At 42.2% G+C, this 23,321-nt stretch overlaps 1 protein-coding gene across 1 annotated transcript; it reads left to right on the top strand.

The window, feature by feature from the left end:
- Window positions 1–464: 464 nt before the first annotated feature.
- Window positions 465–23,234, top strand: aox6 (aldehyde oxidase 6). Its single transcript, XM_041870278.2, has 31 exons — window positions 465–753; window positions 1,032–1,089; window positions 1,636–1,732; window positions 2,101–2,209; window positions 2,302–2,490; window positions 2,586–2,666; window positions 3,491–3,574; window positions 3,885–4,122; window positions 4,208–4,359; window positions 4,622–4,715; window positions 4,824–4,933; window positions 5,076–5,260; window positions 5,486–5,648; window positions 5,820–5,909; window positions 6,735–6,904; window positions 11,065–11,191; window positions 12,627–12,846; window positions 12,985–13,109; window positions 13,239–13,372; window positions 13,514–13,601; window positions 13,706–13,792; window positions 13,925–14,116; window positions 14,493–14,720; window positions 14,818–14,913; window positions 15,076–15,204; window positions 15,393–15,467; window positions 15,597–15,649; window positions 21,568–21,682; window positions 21,982–22,236; window positions 22,380–22,547; window positions 22,833–23,234. The coding sequence occupies exons 1-31, from the start codon at window positions 700–702 to the stop codon at window positions 22,884–22,886; spliced, it is 4,020 nt and encodes a 1,339-aa protein (XP_041726212.2). The 5' UTR covers window positions 465–699; the 3' UTR covers window positions 22,887–23,234.
- The last annotated feature ends 87 nt before the right edge of the window (window positions 23,235–23,321 follow it).

The following is a 23,321-nucleotide window of genomic DNA, read 5'->3' as shown; positions in this document are numbered from 1 at the left end:
ACAACACTCCACAAACAACATCATGATATTAGAAAGTATTTATTCTACTGCCCATCACATTATGTATTTGGCATGGTCTCAGGAAGAAAATTGCTCAAAAGGCAATTTTTCTTGATTTGTTGTATATTATAAATGTCAGCTTTCTATGTCAATCAATGTGGTAGCCTAACAAGTGATTAGCAATGATGTAGGGTACTATTTTGTTGAGAGGATTTTGGTTTGTTAGGTTGTAGTGACACCCTCTGGTTAGAAGTGCATAGTTTCACTCTTTGGTCAAAATTATGCGAAGGAAAAAACATTTAATAGGTTCTTTGAACATTTAGGGCATGATACGATACCAAGATGTTGTCATGCATTGAAATGTATTAATCCTGTATCGGCACTGTTAGTGTTGATTGCATTAAGAGGGTTCAACTTTGTAACAGTTGTTTCACAACATTAACATTGGGAGGTGGAGTCGAGTTACAGTAGGCTATGCACCCCAAATGTACTCTGTCCTATCATATCGATTTAAAATCAGTAATTATCAACTGGTTTAGGGGTCTGTTGTATATCAACCATTAGGTGAAAAGTGCTTCAAAACGGCAGGAAAGCGGCTGGATTTGCTTTCGTCAAGGAAGCGTGTGAGGTCTCTGGGTGATTTATGGAGTAGTCGCAGAAACAGTCAACACTGGACTTCAATTCGCAAATGAGAGGAAAATGAGTGAGAAGAAAGAAACCGACTGCTTGTGTTTCTATGTCAACGGTAAAAAGGTAAATCATTTACTGTCTTAAGTTTTGTGCATTCGCTGTACGTTGGTTTAAGTTGTAGCACTTTGCACATTCACTAACTTTAGCCTACTACATACGGTTCCTCTACAAAACTGTCTGCATGGCTGCTAATGTTGTTGTTGTCCAATGATTACTTCCGTCGTCTTTGTTTGTACCAAAGATACTGGCTGTAGGCTTCAGGCCTGCTCTCCAAGAATCACCCGAAAAACTCAAATGAGTAGCGGTGTGCTTTACAAGATTTCCCTCTTTCTTTCAAAAAGGTGACCGAAAACAATGCAGACCCAGAGACTATGTTACTGTCTTACCTCAGAGAGAGATGTATCCTTTCCTTGCTGAAAAAATATATTTAAATGATTATATTCTTATTAACATTTATCTTAAAGAAAAACGGACAGAAGTTGTGTAGCCTATAGACAACTGATTGCACAATGAGTAGCTTATATAAATTCATACTTTATGGGTAGCCTAAGGTGATGCACTGATTTTATACGTGTTTTTTGTTTACCCACCAAGCCAGTCCAGAGTTCAAGGTGTGAAAGTCTTGTTAAGGCCTATAAGTACAGTAGCTTATCAGATATAGTTCCATTGCGCGTGTCACTGTGAGTTTCCACTTTCATATGATTAGGATTGTCTGTATAAGATCTCAGTTGAAATCATTTAATGTTATGGTTTGTGGAAAGATGGATACTGATAGATCGTCTAGCCCAAACAGTGTCTCCTGTGTGGCTCAGTTGGTAACGTTGTGGGTTGAATTTCTGCATTGATCACATACACATACTAAAAATGTACTTTAAATCCATTTGGATAATAAAATGTCTGCTAAGTGGCATATACTATTATATTCCTTGACGTGCCTGACTCCAGTGAGGTTGACTGGGACCAAGTATGGATGTGGAGGAGGAGGATGTGGAGCCTGTACTGTCATGGTGTCTCGCTACCAGCCCAGCACCAAGACCATCCTGTATCCTTTCAGCCCTCAACAAACATCCAGGATTTTGATAAATTATTGACAGATTTTATGAATGTTATACTGTTGATGAATACTATATTGTCATACTGAGATAGTAACTTTTAAGTAGGCCTTTCCTTTAGATGAGATAGGCAAAACGTGTTTTTTTGTATGAAGCGTATAGTGGGTCTGTAGGTGTGGCAGCAGGTGCTCTTTGGACACAAATTGCATGAAAAAACTGATGCATGGACAAATCCAACATTTATCTTCCAGTGTCTTCAAAGGCTTACTTATGATGTTCTCTATTATACTTGGAGGACATTGTTATGTTGATATTGAAAAGTGAATGCCACTTAGGCCAGTTTACCTTCACCTACTAGCCATTACTCTGCCAACGCCTGCCTGCTGCCAGTCTGCCAGCTTCAGGGGGCAGCCGTCACCACTGTGGAGGGCATTGGCAACACCAAGACCAGGGTGCACCCAGTACAGGTAGGCCCTACGATGGGTGGATGGACTGACGGATTGATGAACCTCTCCATTCAGTGTGGCTGACTGGATTATATGCTTGTGTGTGCTTGCAGGAGCGTATAGCCAAGGCCCATGGGTCTCAGTGTGGGTTCTGTACTCCAGGCATGGTGATGTCCATGTACACTTTACTGAGGAACAAACCACAGCCCAACATGGAGGACATCACAGAGGCACTTGGAGGCAATTTGTGCCGGTGCACAGGATATCGTCCCATTGTTGATGGCTGCAAAACTTTTAGTCAGGTATACATTATATTGCACATAACAGACACATGCATTGCATTGTATTTACTGTCTGTAAAGTAAATGTATAATCCATCCTTGTAATCCATCTTTAGGAATCAAACTGTTGTCAAGCCACTGGTAATGGTGCTGGATGTTGTCTGAATGGAGATTCGCCTCCAGAGAGATCAGAGAATGTGAGTGACTCTTTCTATTCATAAGTCCATACACATTTTATTAAATGTTTAACAGTTTTCCTTTTTTGAAAAGTGAGGCGACTGAGCGAATAATAAAAATAAAAAAAATGCATTAAAAAAAAGTAGACCCTCTTGTTAAAATACTATATTAACCTTAGTTCAACACCTAGTGACCTAATCAAGAGATTTTTGCCTGACTTGGGAAGGCTAAAAGAGGCATGGTTAAGCCATAGCCAGAGAGGAAGTATTTTATCTCTTTACTGGAAGCTTGAGGACATTTATCTTTGCTCTAAATCGTGAAATATGCAGTTGCTACATCAATTTTTGGACTTGTAAATTAATGATATGTACCCATTAATTCTTGAAAAATATAACTTGTAAATGACTCATGGGTTTAATTCAACGGTCGTACCACATCAGAACCCAAAATATAAGCTTGTTTTACTCTAACGTTTGTAAACAAAGTAATGTAAAGAAACACTATATAGCCTCAAAACATGGATTAAAACTATAATTTTCATATCATGGATGGTCAGTCATTGCATGCATTGCTCTGTCTATGCATTTGAGAGTGTTTCTCTAGCCCCATCCCTCAGCTTTTTACAGAAACAGGGGAGGCCACTTTGTTACTTTTTCAACTGCCCCTTTAAACATGAAATTAAATTTGCATGGCTTAACTGTATAATATAATTTACAATCATGGTATTGTTTTACCACCTCACTAATGATATTGGAAAGTTCTAGTTCACAATACCATGACATTGCTGCATTTATTCCGATTCAACACACTTTTTTTATAAAAAGAGATTGACTGTGTCTTCCAGGAGCTTCCACCACAGCTGTTTGACCAGGAGGACCTTCTCCCTCTGGACCCCACCCAAGATCTCATCTTCCCCCCAGAACTCATAGTAAGACAGCTGGACTAGTGGTCAAATAGGGAATTACAGTGTGATATGCTCTCATCACGTACTGTATGTCCCTGTGTAACAGTCAAAAAGTACCATTCTTCAGTCTAAAATCACTGAAATAACAACCTTTACACAAGACCAAATTATTAATTGACACCAAATTGGCAAAATGCTGTTATTTTGCTTTAAACAAGCTTTAATACCTCGTAGGTCTTATAGTCTGTAATGTTGTTAAAACGGTCTATATCCTCGTTAGTCTATAACCTAGCGATATCTATATCCTGACCATTCTCCACTATTCTCCACTCAGCTGATGGCAGAGACAGAGCCCCAGGTTAGTCAGCTGTTCCGTGGAGACAGGATGGTGTGGGTCTCCCCTGTGTCTCTGGAGGAACTGATCCAGCTGAAGACCAGCCACCCTCAGGCCCCGCTGGTCATGGGTAACACCAACATCGGCCCAGACATCAAGTTCAAAGGTGTCCAGCATCCCATAATAATATCACCCACCAGAGTCCAGGAGCTGTTTGACGTTACCAAGACTCCTCAGGGTTAGTGCTCTCTATCTCTCTTTCTTAGAACTGTTCATGTGTGTCTGTTCTGTCTGTTGATGTTGTCTGGTGTGTGTGTGTGTAGGTGTGTGTATCGGGGCTGGCTGCAGTCTGTCTGTGGTTCAGGCCCTGTTGGAGGGGCTGGTACAGGAGCTGCCTGAGGAGAAGACAGAGATATACAGATCCCTCTTACAGCAGCTGGGGAACCTGGGAGGACAGCAGATCCGCAACGTGGCCGTGAGTATGAATCATCTGTTTTCTGTCATTCCCTAACAACTTTGTAGCCTGGTCCCAGATCTGTTTGTCCGGTCTTGCCAGCTCCTTTGGTCATTGTTGGCTATATAGCACTAACAGGTCTGGAACCAGGCTAACAGCTGTGCTGCACATTACTGTCCAAATCTCTATGTCTTAACTACCCTGAGGGGATCACTGGTAAACATGTGTTTTTGCATTTGTTTGACTGTTAAACATATTTATGGCGTGTTTCTGTGTGTGTTAGTCCATAGGAGGCAATATTGTCAGTGCATATCCAAATTCAGACCTGAACCCTGTGTTCGCTGCTGGAAACTGCACACTTAATGTGGTGTCAAAGAGTGAGTTGTCAGTAGTTACCATTTTCATTCATTTAAATTATTCTGTTAAATATAACCATGTTTGTATTGAAGTATTACAAGTCATTGTGTTAATTGGTCCTATACCAGGGGGAAGACAAGAAATCCAGCTGAATAAAGATTTCTTTGTGGGGTTTGGAAAAACATCTCTAAAACCAGATGAGATAGTCCTGTCTGTGTTCATACCAGTATCTAGACAGGTACAGTAAGAAGCCACTTGGGAATGGAGAACCTCTTGAGAATGCATTTGACCTCACCAGGAAGAACTCCTGGCCTCGTGGTGAGTTCAATCCTGTTACTGCGTGAGCAATAAAGTTTTCCCAATCTAATGTGTCTCTGCAGGGAGAGTTTATGCGAGCTTTCCGCCAGGCCCCTCGTAAGGAGAACGCCCTGGCCACAGTGACCACTGGGATGAGGGTCATGTTCACAGAGGGTTCCAGCGTGGTCAAGGAGCTTAGTATCTACTACGGCGGTGTAGGGCCGTGCACTGTCAGCGCCACCAAAACATGTGCTGCAGTTATCGGAAGGTACAGAGGGAATTTTTCACACAGCTAGGAGGATTTGGATAATAGGCTATTGTTTTCTTTTGAGGAGAGCTAGCTAAACTTATTTGTAATTCATACGTTTCCTTGTTACCCTCATCAGTAATGTTCTTGTTGTGTTACATTATCTGTGTTTTACATCCTTGCCTGTTTTATACCCCCCACGTCCAAACACACACACACACACACACACACACACCCCCCCTCCAGGAAGTGGGATGAGCAGACGCTGAGTGAAGCCTACACCCAGCTCTTAGATGAGATATCCCTGTCTCCCTCCCACCCCGGGGGACAGGTGGAGTTCCGCAGGTCCCTAACTCTCAGCCTCCTCTTCAAGTTCAATCTGCAGATGCTGCACAAGCTCTGGGAGATGGTATGGACTGGGTCACTCTTTGCCCAATGATGATAATAATGATCTGGATAAATTCAGTTTGGTAGCCTACTTGGCAAACTTGAAATTTGGAACTTGGATTTGCTAAATGTTTCTCTAAATATAGATTTATAAATATAGGTATGTTTTTGTCACTGTATTGGCATTGTACAGAATGTGATCAAGGAGGACCTATCAGAAGAGATCAGAAGTGGAATACGTCCCCTACCTAAACAGCTAGAGCCCAGCCTACAAGAGTTCCAGGTCTGTTTATTTTATAAAAATGTTTTACCAGAGAAGTCGGTTAAAGAAGACTTTTGCGATTTCACCTACCCCAACCAGTGATTCTATTCCTCATCCTCATTGTGCAGTACGTGTGCTCTGACAAAGCATGTACAAATGCTCCAAAAACACCCAAGTCGTTCTTTTAGAAACGTAAAAGCGCTCAGTATAGTGTTGCAGGTCTTTACATGTTGTACACGTGAAATTGTGTCATTCATTTTGTTGTGACTCGAGCAATACCTCTCCGTCTGTTCTAGCAGCAGGCTACATGGAGAATGGAACAGCTGGATAGGGGAAACAGTTGGAGTCGCACAAAATGGAATATAAAGTTGTGGATGAAGTTCGGAATGACACCATTTCATGTGTACAACATCTAAAGACCTGCATCATTATACTGAAACTGTTTCCATTTCTAGAAGGACGTATTTGGTTGTTTTTGGAGCATTTGTTAATGTTTTTTCAGAGCCCCCATACTGCACAACGAGGATGAGGAAGTGAATCGCTGGTTGGGGTAAGTAAAAAGAAAAAAATGTCTGGACCCTTCTATAACATTCCATTTATATCGACAATTTTGATTTGCAAACTTCTCCTTTAAGAGAAAATTCTTATTAACAATCATGGTTTTATCATGTTACCCCTGCCTGAATCTCACATAATTTGGTCAATTCATGTAGTCTGTCCAGGAGAGATTACCCCTGCCTACAAACCAACATTTCCTCTGGGGTCAATAAAGTTGGATTGATTGGTCTGGAAACAAACATGGTTACATTTCAGGCTGTCATGAAGATGTGTGTGTGTGTGTTTCAGTCTGTGGTGAAGGGCCAGAGTGGTGAGGACCCAGTAGGTCGGCCTATCATGCACCGTTCAGCCATCAGCCAGGCTACTGGAGAGGCTGTTTACTGTGATGACATCCCCAAGACGGACGGAGAGCTCCACCTAGTCCTGGTCACCAGCACCAGACCGCACGCTAAGATCCTGTAAGTCCTGGGGAACATTGTAAAGGATTCATGGATATGTTTCCTCACAAACCACTTTTTTAGTTGGTAACATACTGGGCTCTATTTTAACAAACCTAAAGCAATGGTACATCTGAGCACTGGCGGTAGCGTTATAGGTCAGGGTTATAGGTCAGGGGGTGTGTCAGAAATATTTGTGCTATTTTCACAGCCAGAATTATGAGCACAATAGTTGGCGGTGGCGCGATGAATAAACAAGTTGTAGGTGTGACGAGGACTTGGCAACTCACTGGCCAATCAAGGCGTTCCATGGCTTAATACTGCATGCGTTTGGCTCAAGTTCTGTAGGTTATTGCCAGTCTGTGCGTTATCATCAATTCCAATTCGGCTGGAGGAATGGAATATTCTCGTCCTGGTCCATTGTGAATTGATACTACAGTTTTTTTAAATAGCATAGGCTACAGTAATGAGTGATAGCAACAGTAAAAAAAAAAAAAAAAAAAACATCCAGTGTTTGATCAATATGTTTGGACTGTTGACAGTCAACACTGTGGTAATTGGCTTCAACGAGTTTAAGCCTTTACACACACACTACTCCTCAAAAAATACTAGGCTCCCGTAAATGGTATTGTATGTGTGAGGCACGTTCTCAATAATGAAGATATAGCCTAGGCCTACCATTGATATGGCGTTATAGGACTGAATTATTTTTATTTGTTTGGAAAAGTGCTTCTTTGGTAACTGGGCAAGAGGCGCTCTTTGGAAATGGGGATGGACACAAGCCGATTGGAGTATGCACTGCAGGGAAGCTATTTAAATTGTGAATAATGCAAAACCATATCAGCAAAAGCCTCATGAGTAGACCATTTAGAAATATTTTATGGATAGGCTACTTGGCTAATGCATGGCCAGCATAGGAAAGACACCAGACGAATTGCTGTTGAACCAGCTTTCGTTATAGTAAGGTAAGGGTAGCCTACTAAGGACTTGTTTTTTAATAAAATGAAATGGAAAACAAGCAATTGTTACAGGAAAATAACTTAAATGTTTCTAAATACGAGTGTCACCAAAGTATCAATCAATCAAATTAATTTATAAAGCAGATGTCACAAAGTGCTATACAGAAACCCAGCCTAAAACCCCAAACAGCAAGCAATGCAGATGTAGAAGCACGGTGGCTTGGAAAAACTCCCTAGAAAGGCAGAAACCTGGAGAGGAACCAGGCTCTGAGGGGTGGCCAGTCCCCTTCTGGCTGTGCTGGGTGGAGATTATAACAGTACATGGCCATTAAGGCCAGATTTTTCTCCAAGATGTTCAAACGTTCATAGATGACAAGCAGGGTCAAATAATAATCACAGTGGTTGTAGAGGTTGCAACAGGTCAGTACATCAGGAGTAAATGTCACTTGGCTTTTCATAGCCGGGCATTTAGAGGGGGTAGCAGGTGCGGTAGAGAGAGTTGAAAACAGCAGGTCTGGGACAAGGTAGCACGTCCGGTGAACAGGTCAGGGTTCCATAGCCGCAGGCAGGAGAGATGAAACAGGAGCAGCAGCACAAACAGGTGGACTGGGGACAGCAAGGAGTCATCAGGCCAGGTAGTAGCTCATCTCTCATTCCACGATGGGCATATAGCCTACATCAGGGATGGGCAACTGAGGCCCCACTTTTGTAGGCCAACAGACCAATTCCCCCCCTCCCCAAAATTAACCCCCCAAAAAATGTTTTAGGAACTCAGTCGGGGTCTCCACTTACTGTTGAGAGTAAGAACAATAGAATATACAAGGTGCATAAAGTTTGTTGTGCATAAGCAGTCACACAATTAGGCCATGTCAGTTAATTTTTCTTAGCTAGCCTCTAGACTAATTTACTAATCTATCTAAACTTGTAGTAAGCATGGTTGAATTACCGACCGGGGTGGGGCCCATTGATCATCAGTTATCATATTAAAAACTTCAAACATTTGCCTCCGCCCTATGGAAAATTAGTAGAATTGCATGAAATTAGTTATAAAATGACTAAATATTCTCTTTGCCCCATGGCAAAATGTGTAGTATTGTAGCAAACTTGCTTTAAAACAGCATCATTGTCTCTATGCCCCATGGCAAAATGTGCAGAATTGCAGGAAATTAACTTTAAAACTTAAAATGTTTCCCTTCGCTGTCACGAGGGGGGCTGCTAAAGATGTGGGTACGCAGACCCACGAGCCACTGCGGCCCCACATGATGAGTTCTGTTTTTTTGTGGCCCCCACCCCAATCAAAGTTGCCCATCCAAAATAATAAAAGGAGCTGGCTAGAATAATGTACAAAGCCTACATAGATAAAAAATTAATACAAAAAAGGGATTTCCACTTACTGTTTTGCTGCTCCCAAACTTGATCTTCTAATAAAGCTTTTAAAAAAAATATATATATTGATTGTTTTAAGATGGTCATACCATGGATCATTTCGAATTTTAGGACCCCTGTAGGTATCCCAAAAAATATATAAAATGATTTGATAAAATATATTGAATTTGGCCTTTACTACTATAGCCCATAGAAACACATTGAATAACACATAAAAAAATGGCAAAACAGACAGTCAAAAATGTAATCATAAGGAATAATGTTTTGAAGTGTCTGTCCTATATCTAGGAGATATAAGAAACTACCTCAATACTTCCGTAAATGTTTTAAAGGGTACCAGGTTACCTTCAGACGAGTCCTGTGACACTTGTAACCATTGTGTTCGTGAGAGAGTCTCATCTTTCCATAGCTTAGTTTGTAGGTCAGACGTGTTCGTGAGAAGACCAATTTTCGGGATGTCTCATGGTCTGACAAACACCGCTGTAGCTCGGCCACCTTCCACTGCAGCTGAGGAAGGCCGACGCGGTGGATTGAGACGCAGCCCATGGAAAGAATATCTGTCGCTTAAACTGATGGATTTTGATGGAGATTTGTTTTTCTTTTTATTATGTCACTTAGATTTACGCACGGGTCAATAGCGGTCTTACAAGCCAAACCCTTTCCTATAGTCTTGACTACTTTGCGAATGGATTGGGCAGGACAAAAAAACCCAGCCTTTATTGAGAGGCTATACATGGGGTTTATTTATTTGTTTCTAAATATGGGGTTTATGGGCACAAAATAACACGTCTCTCTTGTTCCATGTGCATATGAGCACTGTGTGTCACGGCTGGATAGGCTACGCTTCCGTTGTCAAAATACATGCCATAACCAACCGTTACCACTAAGACCAGCTTTTGGTTGGTCTTAAATATCCCCACCAGCACATACTGAAATTGGCACTTTGTCACATGTTTTTTAAGGACACAGCTCAGATATAGCCACCCCTCCCACCTCAGCACAAGCGAGCTCAGTGTTTGAAAATAGAAGAGCACCGGCTTTAACGGGTTGAAATTGCAAACGAGCGAGTGTTTGACAATTGCGCTGGCTTAACGCCAGCTGAAAATAGAGCCCACTGTGTAGCACAGGGGTAGCCAACTAGATTCAGCTGTGGGAGATTTCATACCTTGATTACATTGAGACTCGATCACATATGTCTCTTTTTATTTGTGGGAATACTTGAACAGATTTCCTAAATTTAAAATCAAATTTATTTTCCTAAAATCACTTGCAGGCCTGTTGTACACCCCTGGTGTAGACCATACAGTGAGCAGAGTCCCAATCATTCAGATAATCACCAATACTACCTCTCATTTAATGAGGAATCGTAAGATGTTCATTTTGCTGCACTGTGCTGAATCAACATCCCTAATAAATATTGAATTATAAAAATCCAATAGAACCCTCTATCCACAGCCAACAGTAATAACAGGGGTCTTATCCAGGTTGTATAGAACACAAAGTATAGACCTTACTCACACATTCACTATTCATTGGACAGGAAGTGGGCTTCATAGACACACCAGTGTAGAGAGACTGGCTATTGTAAACCAGCATGGTGGGTTTAGTGCTATATTGTAATTGACCACATGTGGGCCTCAATAGGTTGTTATCCTCATTGTTAAATGGGTATACAGCACCATAGATCCTTATCTGAACGTCATTCACTGTAAATGAGACCGAATGAATATAAACTCAGCGCCATGTATAATCCTAACCCGTATGAAATGAGAGCTAGTATTGGTTAGTATGTAAATGACTGTCTCTCTACTAACTGTATTTTACCCCTCCTAACAGAGACATAGATATCAGTGAAGCTCTTCAGATTCCAGGTGTGGTGGATGTCATCACTTCTAAAGACATCCCAGGGAAGAAGTTCAGGACGTTTACAGGCATAGACGAGGACATTCTGGCTCAGAATGAGGTACTGTAGTGCTTCATCAGAGACACAACCAGAATCACACGTGTCATATCATATGTGTTGTTGTTTTCATACAGTATATGAGTAGCCATGCTGTTTATTCACCTCACCATGCACACTATACTGTGTATATACAAAACTGTGTATATACTAACCCCTTCAAATTAGTGGATTCGGCTATTTCAGCCACACCCGTTGCTGACAGGTTTGTAAAATCGAGCACACAGCCATGCAATCTCCATAGACAAACATTGGCAGTAGAATGGCCTTACTGAAGAGCTCAGTGACTTTCAATGTGGCACCGTCATAGGATGCCACCTTTCCAACAAGTCAGTTCTTCACATTTCTGCCCTTCTAGAGCTTCCCCAGTCAACTGTAAGTGCTGTTATTGTGAAGTGGAAATGTCTAGGAGCAACAATGGCTCAGCCGCGAAGTGTTAGGCCACACAAGCTCACAGGGGACTGCCGAGTGCTAAAGCGCGTATTGCGTAAAAATCGTCTGTCCTCGGTTGCAACACTCACTACCGAGTTCCAAACTGCCTCTGGAAGCAACGTCGGCGGGAGCTTCATGAAATGGGTTTCCATGGCCGAGCAGCCACACACAAGCCTAAGATCACCATGCGCAATGCCAAGCGTCGGCTGGAGAGATGTAAAGCTCGCTGCCATTGGACTCTGGAGCAGTAGAAGCACGTTCTCTGGAGTGATGAATCACACTTCACAATCTGGCAGTCCGACGGACGAATCTGGGTTTGGTGGATGCCAGGAGAACGCTACCTGACCGAATGCATAGTGCCAACTGTAATGTTTGGTGGAGGAGGAATAATGGTTTGGGGCCATTTTTCATGGTTCGGGCTAGGCCTCTTAGTTCCAGTGAAGGGAAATCTTAACGCTACAGCATACAATTACATTCTAGACGATTCTGTGCTTCCAACATTGTGGCAACAGTTTGGGGAAGTTCCTTTTTCATCATGGCAATGCCCCCGTGCACAAAGCGAGGTCCACACGGAAATGGTTTGTCTAGATCGGTGTGGAAGAACTTTACTGGCCTGCACAGAGCCCTGACCTCAACCCCATCGAACACCTTTTGGATGAATTGGAACGCCGACTGCGATCCAGGCCTAATCGCCCAACATCAGTGCCCGACCTCACTAATGCTCTTGTGGCTGAATGGAAGTAAGTCCCCGCAGCAATGTTCCAACATCTAGTGGAAAGCCTTCCCAGAAGAGTGGAGGCTGTTATAGCAGCAAAGGGGGGACCAACTCCATATTAATGCCCATGATTTTGGAATGAGATGGTCGTCCAGCAGGTGTCCACATACGTTTGGTCATGTAGTGTATGATGTACTGTATGAAGGCCATTCTCACACAGATGCATGATTGTTAGTTAATACTATGTTCACAAACGTTATTGCCAGGTTTATGTACGTCTCTGTTCCTCAGGTGTCATGCGTGGGTCACATGGTGTGTGCAGTGGTGGCTGACACCAGGAAGCAGGCTAAGAGAGGGGCGGCTGTAGTGAAGATCAGCTATGAGGATCTGCCAGACCCAGTGTTCACTGTTGAGGAGGCTATTGAGAAACAGTCCTTCTTTCTGCCCCAGAGGATGATCGAGCGAGGCAATGTGGATGAGGCTTTTGATAAGGTTGACCACATTTATGAAGGTACAGTATGTCTTAGTTTCGTATGCATACTAGGTGTGTCAACCTGGTTCCTATCTTGAGTGTTGTTTGTACCGGTTTAGTCTATGTACTGAAGCGTATTGTGGTCTTGTTGTGGTCTTTTGTGGTCTTTAATCTCAGGGGAGATCCGGCTCGGTGGTCAGGAGCATTTCTACATGGAAACACAGAGCATGGTTGTTGTGCCTTCTGGAGAGGAGAGGGAGCTCAAGGTTTATCTCTCCTGTCAACACCCAACCTATGCCCAGGTACAGTCAACTCTACCCCCTCAATCTCCATCCCTGAGGATAAGAAAATATATAAAATGGTCACTGTTGAAGTGTAAGGCATTACTCCTAATAGGAAACATTTCATTTGGCAGTCTGTCTTTTCTGTAGGAATCCATCGCAGAGACTCTTGGGATTCCCTCCAACAGAGTGTCCTGTCATGTGAAGAGAGTTGGCGGAGCATTTGGAGGGAAAGTGACCAAAACGTCCATCATAGCCTGCATCACTTCTGTGGCTGCATGGAAGTAAGTGAAATACTTCAAAAAGAACAGACTTGATCCAATGATACATTACATATTTAACCCAAATGCAATGGTACTCTATGAATCCGAAACATCATTTATGTGTTTGTTTGAATCCCGGCCTGTTCTGATGTCTCTACCCAGGACTGGTCGGGCCGTGCGCTGTGTTCTGGAGAGAGGAGAGGACATGCTGATCACTGGGGCCCGTCACCCTGTCCTGGGCAAACACAAGGTGCTACCCCTCTCAAGGCTTTGTGATGTGACTGACTGTCGGTGCCTTTGAGGTCTCTCTAAGTGCTACTGTAGATTTGACTGATAATGTGTTAATGTCTCCAGGTTGGCTTTATGAACGATGGGAGGATAATGGCTGCTGATCTACATTATTACGCCAACTCCGGAAACACTGCAGATGAATCTTTGTTGGTGAGTCACTCTTCCTCTGCCTTTCACCATTCAATTCTTAACCCCAAGTCATCCTTGAAACCTAATACCAGACTCAGTCTCTATGCTTGTCATAGACAGTGTCCGAGCTCTTTGCCCCCTCCCTTTCTCCAGGTAATAGAGAAGATTCTCCTTCACCTGGACAATGCGTACAACGTTGCCAACCTGCGAGGTCGCTCGGTGGCGTGTAAAACCAACCTGCCCTCCAACACGGCATTCCGAGGCTTCGGCGTGCCCCAGAGCATGCTGGTCACAGAGAACATGATCAACGACGTGGCCATGAAGTTGGGCCGCAACGCTGAAGAGGTCAGGGGTCAAGTGTTAGGGGTCAGGGAGGGTAAGGGGAACAGGGAGGAATGCCGTATAAATATAATCTAGCTAATTATATTTCTATGATAATAGAATGGGTGGTACCAGAGCCTTATATTGAGGAAAATATAATTTAGATAAACAGAGAAATATCTCAAAAGTGGGTAGTCTCATGACAGACTGTCTGTTCAAAAACTGATGACGTCGGAGATCATTAAGATGGATGAATAGCTGAATATGCTATAAATACCAATATGCAATAAAGTCAATATGCTATAAATACTTTATAGATGTCATATATAAAGTACTGTATACACTTTATTACACACTTTATAACACAGTTCTCATTTAATATTTTCTCTTTCTTGAGCAGATTCGTGAGATAAACATGTACAAGGAGGTGTCCCTGACACATTACAAGTTTGAGTTTGATCCTAAGAACCTCCTGCGTTGCTGGGACGAATGCAAGGAGAAGTCTGACTACGGCAGCAGACGCAAATCCATCGGCCAGTTTAACCAGCAGAACCGCTGGAAGAAGAGAGGCATGGCCACGATACCCATTAAGTATGGCATCGCATTCTCAGACGGCTTCCTTAACCAGGTTAGCTTTGCCTTGCACTGTCAAATCAGTCAATAAAATTATACATAATGAATCAATAAAATAAAGGTTTGATATTGTCTGTGTGTGTGAGAGACAGGCTGCATCTCTGGTACACATCTACAAGGATGGTTCTGTTCTAGTCAGTCATGGTGGGACAGAAATGGGCCAGGGAATACACACTAAAATGCAACAGGTAGGTACAGTACTTTCTCCCTTAGCTTGACTAGTTTGAGTGAAATAATGTTTGTAGTACACATTCTCTACTAACGATGTAACTATTCCGTAAATGAGTACTGCTTGTACTTGGCTGTATGTACTTTTTACATTCAATCAATTCATCAATCAATATCTCCAGGTGGCGAGTAGAGAGCTGCACATCCCCGCCTCTCTCATCCACATCACAGAAACCAACACCAGTGCTGTGCCCAACACCTGCCCCTCAGCCGCCTCCTTTGGCACGGACGCCAACGGCATGGCCGTGAAGGTACAGTATTGCCTGGGATCTCCCCAGCTAGCCTGATCCCAGATCAGTTGGTGCTGCAATCCCAGATTAGTTGGTGCTGCAACACCTGATGTGGATATTTTCCTGTTGGCCTGTTAGTATGGATATTCAACCAATTGATCAGTCATGTTCAACCGGTCTGTTGTGCGTTTCTTTTTCTTGTCCCTTAGGATGCCTGTGAGACCCTGTACCAAAGACTGGAACCTGTCAGGAAACAGAACCCAGGAGGCACATGGCAGACCTGGGTATTTCATATTGATGTCCACTTCCCATGACAAAATGATTTTAAGTAGGACAGAGGGATTTAAGTGAGTTCATGAATATCGAGATGGTCCTAAATTCCCTATTTCTGGTGTTTGTGTTGTGGGAAATAGGTGAACTCAGCGTTCTTCCAAAAGATCAGTCTGTCATCTACTGGATACTACAGGTAATGAGATTCAGCCTAGATTTCAATGCAGACCAAACACATATGAGTTTATAGAAGCTTTACACCTTACATATTGTATTTTATTTCACTATTGCGGATACAAAACAATTGACTTTTAGGACTGTAGGCCTATGTGTAAAATATTGCTACAGTTACCCAATGTGGAAAGATACAATTATACATTAAATATTTGTGTATATATTTACAGTAGATAGCTGTGTGTATGTATGTACACTACCGTTCAAAAGTTTGGGGTCACTTAGAAATGTCCTTGTTTTCGAAAGAAAGGCAATTTTTTGGGTCGATTAGAAATAGCATCAAATTGATCAGAAATACAGTGTAGACATTGTTAATGTTGTAAATGGCTATTGTAGCTGGAAACGGCTGATTTTTTTAATGGAATATCTACATAGGCGTACAGAGGCCCATTATCAGCAACCATCAGTCCTGTGTTCCACGTTGTGTTTAATCATTTTACAAGGCTAATTGATCATTAGAAAACCCTTTTGCAATTATGTTAGCACCGCTGAAAACTGTTGTGATGTATTTGTCCTCTTGCTCAGTTGTTCACCGGGGCCTCCCACTCCTCTTTCTATTCTGGTTAGGGCCAGTTGGCGCTGTTTTGTGAAGGGAGTAGTACACAGCGTTGTACGAGATCTTCAGTTTGTTTGCAATTTCTCGCATAGAATACCCTTCATTTCTCAGAACAAGAATAGACTGACGAGTTTCAGAAGAAAGTTATTCGTTTCTGGCCATTTTGAGCATGTAATCGAACTCACAATTGATGATGCTCCAAATACTCAACTAGTCTCGAGGTTTTATTGCTTCTTTAATCAGCACAACCGTTTTCAGCTGTGGTAACATAATTGCAAAAGTGTTTTCTAATGATCAATTAGCCTTTTAAAATTATAAACTTGGATTAGCAAACACAACGTGCCATTGGAACACAGGACTGATGGTTGCTGATAATGGGCCTCTGTACGCATATGTACAGTTGAAGGCGGAAGTTTACATACACCTTAGCCAAATACGTTTAAACTAAGTTTTTCACAATTCCTGACATTTAATCCTAGTAAAAAATCCCTGTTTTAGGTCAGTTAGGATCACCACTTTATTTTAAGAATGTGAAATGTCAGAATAATAGTAGAGTGATTTATTTCAGCTTTTATTTCTTTCATCACATTCCCAGTGGGTCAGAAGTTTACATACACTCAATTAGTATTTGGTAGCATTGCCTTTAAATTGTTTAACTTGGGTCAAACGTTTCAGGTAGCGTTCCACAAGCTTCCCACAATAAGTTGGGCCTCCTTGCTCGCACACACTTTTTGAGTTCTGCCCACAAATGTTCAATAGGATTGAGGTCAGGGCTTTGTGATGGCCACTTCAATACCTTGACTTTGTTGTCCTTAAACCATTTTGCCACAACTTTGGAAGTATGCTTGGGGTCATTGTCGATTTGGAAGACCCATTTGCGACCAAGCTTTAACTTCCTGACTGATGTCTTGAGATGTTGCTTCAATATATCCAAATAATTTTCCTTCCATCTATTTTGTGAAGTGCACCAGTCTCTCCTGCAGCAAAGCACCCCCACATCATGATGCTGCCACCACCGTGCTTCACGGTTGGGATGGTGTTCTTCGGCTTGCAAGCGACCCCCTTTTTCCCTCCAAACATAACGATGGTCATTATGGCCAAACAGTTCTATTTTTGTTTCATCAGACCAGAGGACATTTCTCCAAAAAGTAAGATCGTTGTCCCCATGTGCAGTTGCAAACCGTAGTCTGGCTTTTTTATGGCGGTTTTGGAGCAGTGGCTTCTTCCTTGCTGAGCGGCCTTTCAGGTTATGTCAATATAGGGCTCGTTTTACTGTGGATATAGATACTTTTGTACCTGTTTCCTCCAGCATCTTCACATGGTCCTTTGTTGTTCTGGGATTGATTTGCACTTTTCGCACCAAAGTACGTTAATCTCTAGGAGACAGAACGCATCTCCTTCCTGAGCGGTATGACGGCTGCGTGGTCCCATTGTGTTTATACTTGCGTACTATTGCTTGTACAGATGAACGTGGTACATTCAGGCGTTTGGAAATTGCTCCCAAGGATGAACCAGACTGGAGGTCTACAATTTTCTTTTTGGCCTATTTCCTTTTGATTGTCCCATGATGTCAAGCAAAGAGGCACTGAGTTTGAAGGTTGGTCTTGAAATACATCCACAGGTACACCTCCAATTGACTCAAATTATGTCAATTAACCTATCAGAAGCTTCTAAAGCCATAACATCATTTTCTGGAATTTTCCAAGCTGTTTAAAGGCACAGTCAACTTAGTGTATGTAAACTTCTGACCCACTGGAATTGTGATACAGTGAATTATAAGTGAAATAATCTGTCTGTAAACAATTGTTGGAAAAATTACTTGTGTCATGCACAAAGTACAGTGGCTTGCAAAAGTATTCACCCCCCTTGGCATTTTTCCTATTTTGTTGCCTTACAACCTGGAATTAAAATATATTTTTTTGGGGTTTGTATCATTTGATTTACACAACATGCCTACCACTTTGAAGATGCAAAATATTTTTTCTTGTGAAATAAGACCAAAAAAAACAGAACTTGAGCATGCATAACTATTCACCCCCCCCAAAGTCAATACTTTGTAGAGACACCTTTTGCAGCAATTACAGCTGCAAGTCTCTTGGGGTATGTCTCTATAAGCTTGGCACATCTAGCCACTGGGATTTTTGCCCATTCTTCAAGGCAAAACTGCTCCAGCTCCTTCAAGTTGGATGGTTTCCGCTGGTGTACAGCAATCTTTAAGTCATACCACAGATTCTCAATTGGATTGAGGTCTGGGCTTTGACTAGGCCATTCCAAGACATTTAAATGTTTCCCCTTAAACCACTCAAGCGTTGCTTTAGCAGTATGCAACGGTCATTGTCCTGCTGGAAGGTGAACCTCTGTCCCAGTCACAAATCTCTGGAAGACTGAAACAGGTTTCCCTCAAGAATTTCCCTGTATTTAGCGCCATCCATCATTCCTTAAATTCTGACCAGTTTCCCAGTCCCTGCCGATGGAAAAACATCCCCACAGCATGATGCTGCCACCACCATGCTTCACTGTGGGGATAGTGTTCTCGGGGTGATGAGAGGTGTTGGGTTTGCGCCAGACATAGCGTTTTCCTTGATGGTCATAAAGCTCAAATTTAGTCTCATCTGACCAGAGTACCTTCTTCCATATGTTTGGGGAGTCTCCCACATGCCTTTTGGCGAACACCAAACGTGTTTGCTTATTGTTTTTCTTTATGCAATGGCTTTTTTCTGGCCACTCTTCCGTAAAGCCCAGCTCTGTGGAGTGTACTGCTTAAAGTGGTCCTATGGACAGATACTCCAATCTCCGCTGTGGAGCTTTGCAGCTCCTTCAGGGTTACCCTTGTTCTCTTTGTTGACTCTCTGATTAATGCCCTCCTTGCCTGGTCCGTGAGTTTGGTGGGCAGCCCTCTCTTGGAAGGTTTGTTGTGGTGCCATATTCTTTCCATTTGTTAATAATGGATTTATTGGTGCTCCGTCGGATGTTCAAAGTTTCGGATATTATTTTATAACCCAACCCTGATCTGTACTTCTCCACAACTTTGTCACTGACCTGTTTGGAGAGCTCCTTGGTCTTCATGGTACCGCTTGCTTGGTGGTGCCCCTTGCTTAGTGTTGTTGACTCTGGGGCCTTTCAGAACAGGTGTATATACAGCTCTGGAAAAAATTAAGAGACCACTGCAAATTTTTCTTAAATCAGCATCTCTACATGTATGACAGCCATTCCATTCCAGTGTCTGTTGAATTCCAACACAGGCACACCTCATTCTACTGAATTAGGTACTGATTAGGTGATCACCTGAACCAAATCTTATTTAACGGGGAAAAGTATAAAAACCACTGCTGTGGTTATCACTATCCTCTTGCAATAGGACCAGCTGGATGGCAAAAACAGTGCTAATATTACCTCAAAAGTAATATTAATCAAAAAATAACAATTGACCATGCCAAAAGAGTTGAAAGGGAAAGTTTTGAGTGAGGAAAAGAAGGGTTCAATTCTGGCTTTACTGGCAGAGGAATACAGTGAGCGTCAGGTTGCTTCCATCCTTAAAAAGTCAAAGACGGCGCTTCATAAGAACAAGGTCAAGCAGCAGACATTGGGGACAACAAAGCTACAGACCGGCAGAGGGCGAAAACGACTCTCTACTGACCAGGATGACCGCCAACTCATTCGAATGTCACTCAACAACCGTAGGATGACATCAAGTGACCTACAAAAAGAATGGCAAACGGCAGCTGGGGTGACATGTACGGCGAGGACGGTTCCAAACAGGCTCCTAGGGGCAGGGCTGAAGTCGTGCAAAGCTAGAAAAAAAACCTTCATCAATGAGAAGCAAAGAAGAGCCAGGCTGAGGTTTGCAAAAGACCATAAGGATTGGACCGTAGAGGACTGGAGTAAGGTCATCTTCTCTGATGAGTCCAATTTTCAGCTTTGCACAACACCTGGTCGTCTAATGGTTAGACAGAGTCCTAGAGAGGCCTACAAGCCACAGCCACAGGGATGATCTGGGGGTGCTTCAGCAAGGCTGGAATCGGGCAGATTTGTCTTTGTGAAGGACGCATGAATCAAGCCACGTACAAGATTGTCCTGGAAGAAAACTTGCTTCCTTTTGCTCTGACATTGTTCCCCAACTCTGAGGATTGGTTTTTCCAGCAGGATAATGCACCATGCCACACAGCCAGGTCAATCAAGGTGTGGATGGAGGACCACCAGATCAAGACCCTGTCATGGCCACCCCAATCTCCAGACCTGAACCCCATTGAAAACTTCTGGAATGTGATCAAGAGGAAGATGGATGGTCACAAGCCATCAAACAAAGTCGAGCTGCTTGAATGTGTGTGCCAGGAGTGGCTTAAAGTCACCCAACATCAATGTGAAAGACTGGTGGAGAGCATGCCAAGACGCATGATAGCTGTGATTGAAAATCAGGGTTATTCCACCAAATATTGATTTCTGAACTCTTCCTAAGTTAAAACATTAGTATGTGTTGTTTAATAATGAACATTAACTTATTTTCTTTGCATTATTCGAGGTCTAACAACACTGCATCTTTTTTGCTCTAAATGACAATATTTTTATTTGGAATTTGGGAGAAATGTTGTCAGTAGTTTATAGAATAAAACAAAAATGTTAATTTCACCCGAACAACATACCTATAAATAGTAATTAGTAATTCCAGAGCTGTATACTGAGATCATGTGACACTTAGATTGCACACAGGTGGACTTTATTTAACTAATTATGTGACTTCTGAAGGTAATTGGTTGCATCAGATCTTATTTAGGGACTTCATAGCAAAGGGGGTGAATACATATGCACGCACCACTTTTCCGTTATTTATTTCTTAGAAATAGTTATTTTTTCCAATTCACTTCACCAATTTTGACTATTTTGTGTATGTCCATTACATGAAATCCAAATAAAAATCCATTTAAATTACAGGTTGTAATGCAACAAAATAGGAAAACACCAAGGAGGTTGAATACTTTTGCAAGGCACTGTAGATGTCCTAACCGACTTGCCAAAACGATAGTTTGTTAACAAGAAATTTGTGGAGTGGTTGAAAAACAAGTTTTTTTGACTCCAACTTAAATGTATGTAAACTTCCGACTTCAACTGTAGATATTCTATTAAAAATCAGCCTTTTCCAGCTACAATAGCCATTTACAACATTAACAATGTCTACGCTGTATTTCTGATCATTTTGATGTTATTATAATGGACAAAAAAATTGCTTTTCGTTCGAAAACAAGGACATTTCTAAGTGACCCCAAACTTTTGAACGGTTGTGTGTGTATATATATATATCTCAACATAAATGGCTGATGTTTGTGTAGGGGTCATGACCTCCACATGGACTGGGAGAAGCAGGAGGGCCAGCCGTATGCCTACTACACCTACGGTGCCTGCTGCAGTGAGGTGGAGGTCGACAGTCTCACTGGAGACTACAGGGTAACCTCACTTACACAACCAGTATCTATTACACACTTTACCTTTTATCTTAGGTTCAGATGGTAAAATTAGAACATATTCATCATGTCACACTGTCCCGTGTAGCTCAGTTGGTAGAGCATGGCACTTGCAACGGCAGGGTTGTGGGTTTGATTCCCACTGGGGATCAGTATGAAGAAGAAAAAAAGTATCAAAATGTATGCACTCACTACTGTAAGTCGCTCTGCGTCTGCTAAATGACTAAAATGTAAATTGTACTATTAAATATGCACAATTTTATGTTTTCTGCCCATGTCTAGACGGTGAGGACAGACATTGTTATGGATATTGGAAGGAGCATCAACCCCTCTGTAGACATTGGCCAAATTGAGGGCGCCTTCATCCAGGGTTTGGGTCTGTACACCATGGAGGAGCTGAAGTTCTCTCCATCGGGAGTGTTGTACACACGTGGTCCTTCCCAGTACAAGATCCCTGCTGTCTGTGACATACCACTGCAGTTCAACGTCTACCTGCTTTCAGGCTCTGACAACCCACATGCCATCTACTCATCTAAGGTGAGAGAAGTGTGTGTGTGATCAGGAAAAACTATAGTTAAACTAGTTATAGTCTATAACCAAGACCTTTGGCGTCTACATTCATCAGTGAAGAGTGTTCTGTCGAGGACAATTGACGATAAAGTAAATCTTCTTCTCTACAGGGTATCGGAGAGCCAGTGCTGTTCCTGGGTAGCTCTGTGTTCTTCGCCATTAAAGACGCAGTGGCAGCAGCCCGGGTAGAGGCTGGTGTGGTGGGGCCCTTTACCCTGGACAGCCCTGCTACCCCAGAAAGGACCTGTCTGGCCTGCAACACCCCCTTTACTCAGAAGGTAAGGTGATACCACCAGCCAGTCTCAATTCGCTCCCTACCCCAACCCATAATGCTTGACTCTAACCCATCAATGTTTGCCAATTTGAATATGGAGTTTTCATACTGCTTCCATCTTATAGATCTGCAAACATAAATGAGTTAGGGCCAAGGAGAAGGGGTAGGGAGTGAAATGGAACCGGCAAGTCACCAGCTCAATATACTGTACCTTATTCACGTGGCAACCATGACTGTTTGAAATCCAACTTAGTGCTCAGGAGTAATGTCAACAATTGTTATTTTCCAGATTCCAACCAGCAAACCAGGATCATTCCAACCATGGGCTTTGAATATTCCCTGAATTAAAATAACATTCTGGTTTGTCAATCAATGAGGTACAGTATTGATCACTGCCATAAGGAATATTACCTAATCACAGATTGTTACTAACATCAATTCTATATTTAGCTGAATAATTATCAATAACACCTACACTGTATGATTGTACTACTTTAAATATCAAATTACAGAATAAGCCTTTGCGTTTGCTGTCAACCTATACTTTGCTTAAAAAAATGAGTTTGTCTCAAATTAAATTGAATGTAAAAGGTAGGGTTGTCCAATTGTATGTCCATCCTATGAATCTGTCCAATGTCATGTATGCCTTTCTTATTACACTTTCAATAAATTGCATGTTTCTCAACTTAAATATGAAAATCCATGCTTCACAAATTAATCATTTATTAGTCAGACATCAGAATGCTTTACAACACAGAATTAAACCAAAGTTCAGTTC

This window comes from Coregonus clupeaformis, unplaced genomic scaffold (assembly GCF_020615455.1).
Source record: "Coregonus clupeaformis isolate EN_2021a unplaced genomic scaffold, ASM2061545v1 scaf0351, whole genome shotgun sequence".
Taxonomy (NCBI): domain Eukaryota; kingdom Metazoa; phylum Chordata; class Actinopteri; order Salmoniformes; family Salmonidae; genus Coregonus; species Coregonus clupeaformis.
This window is presented reverse-complemented; position numbering and strand designations above follow the sequence as displayed.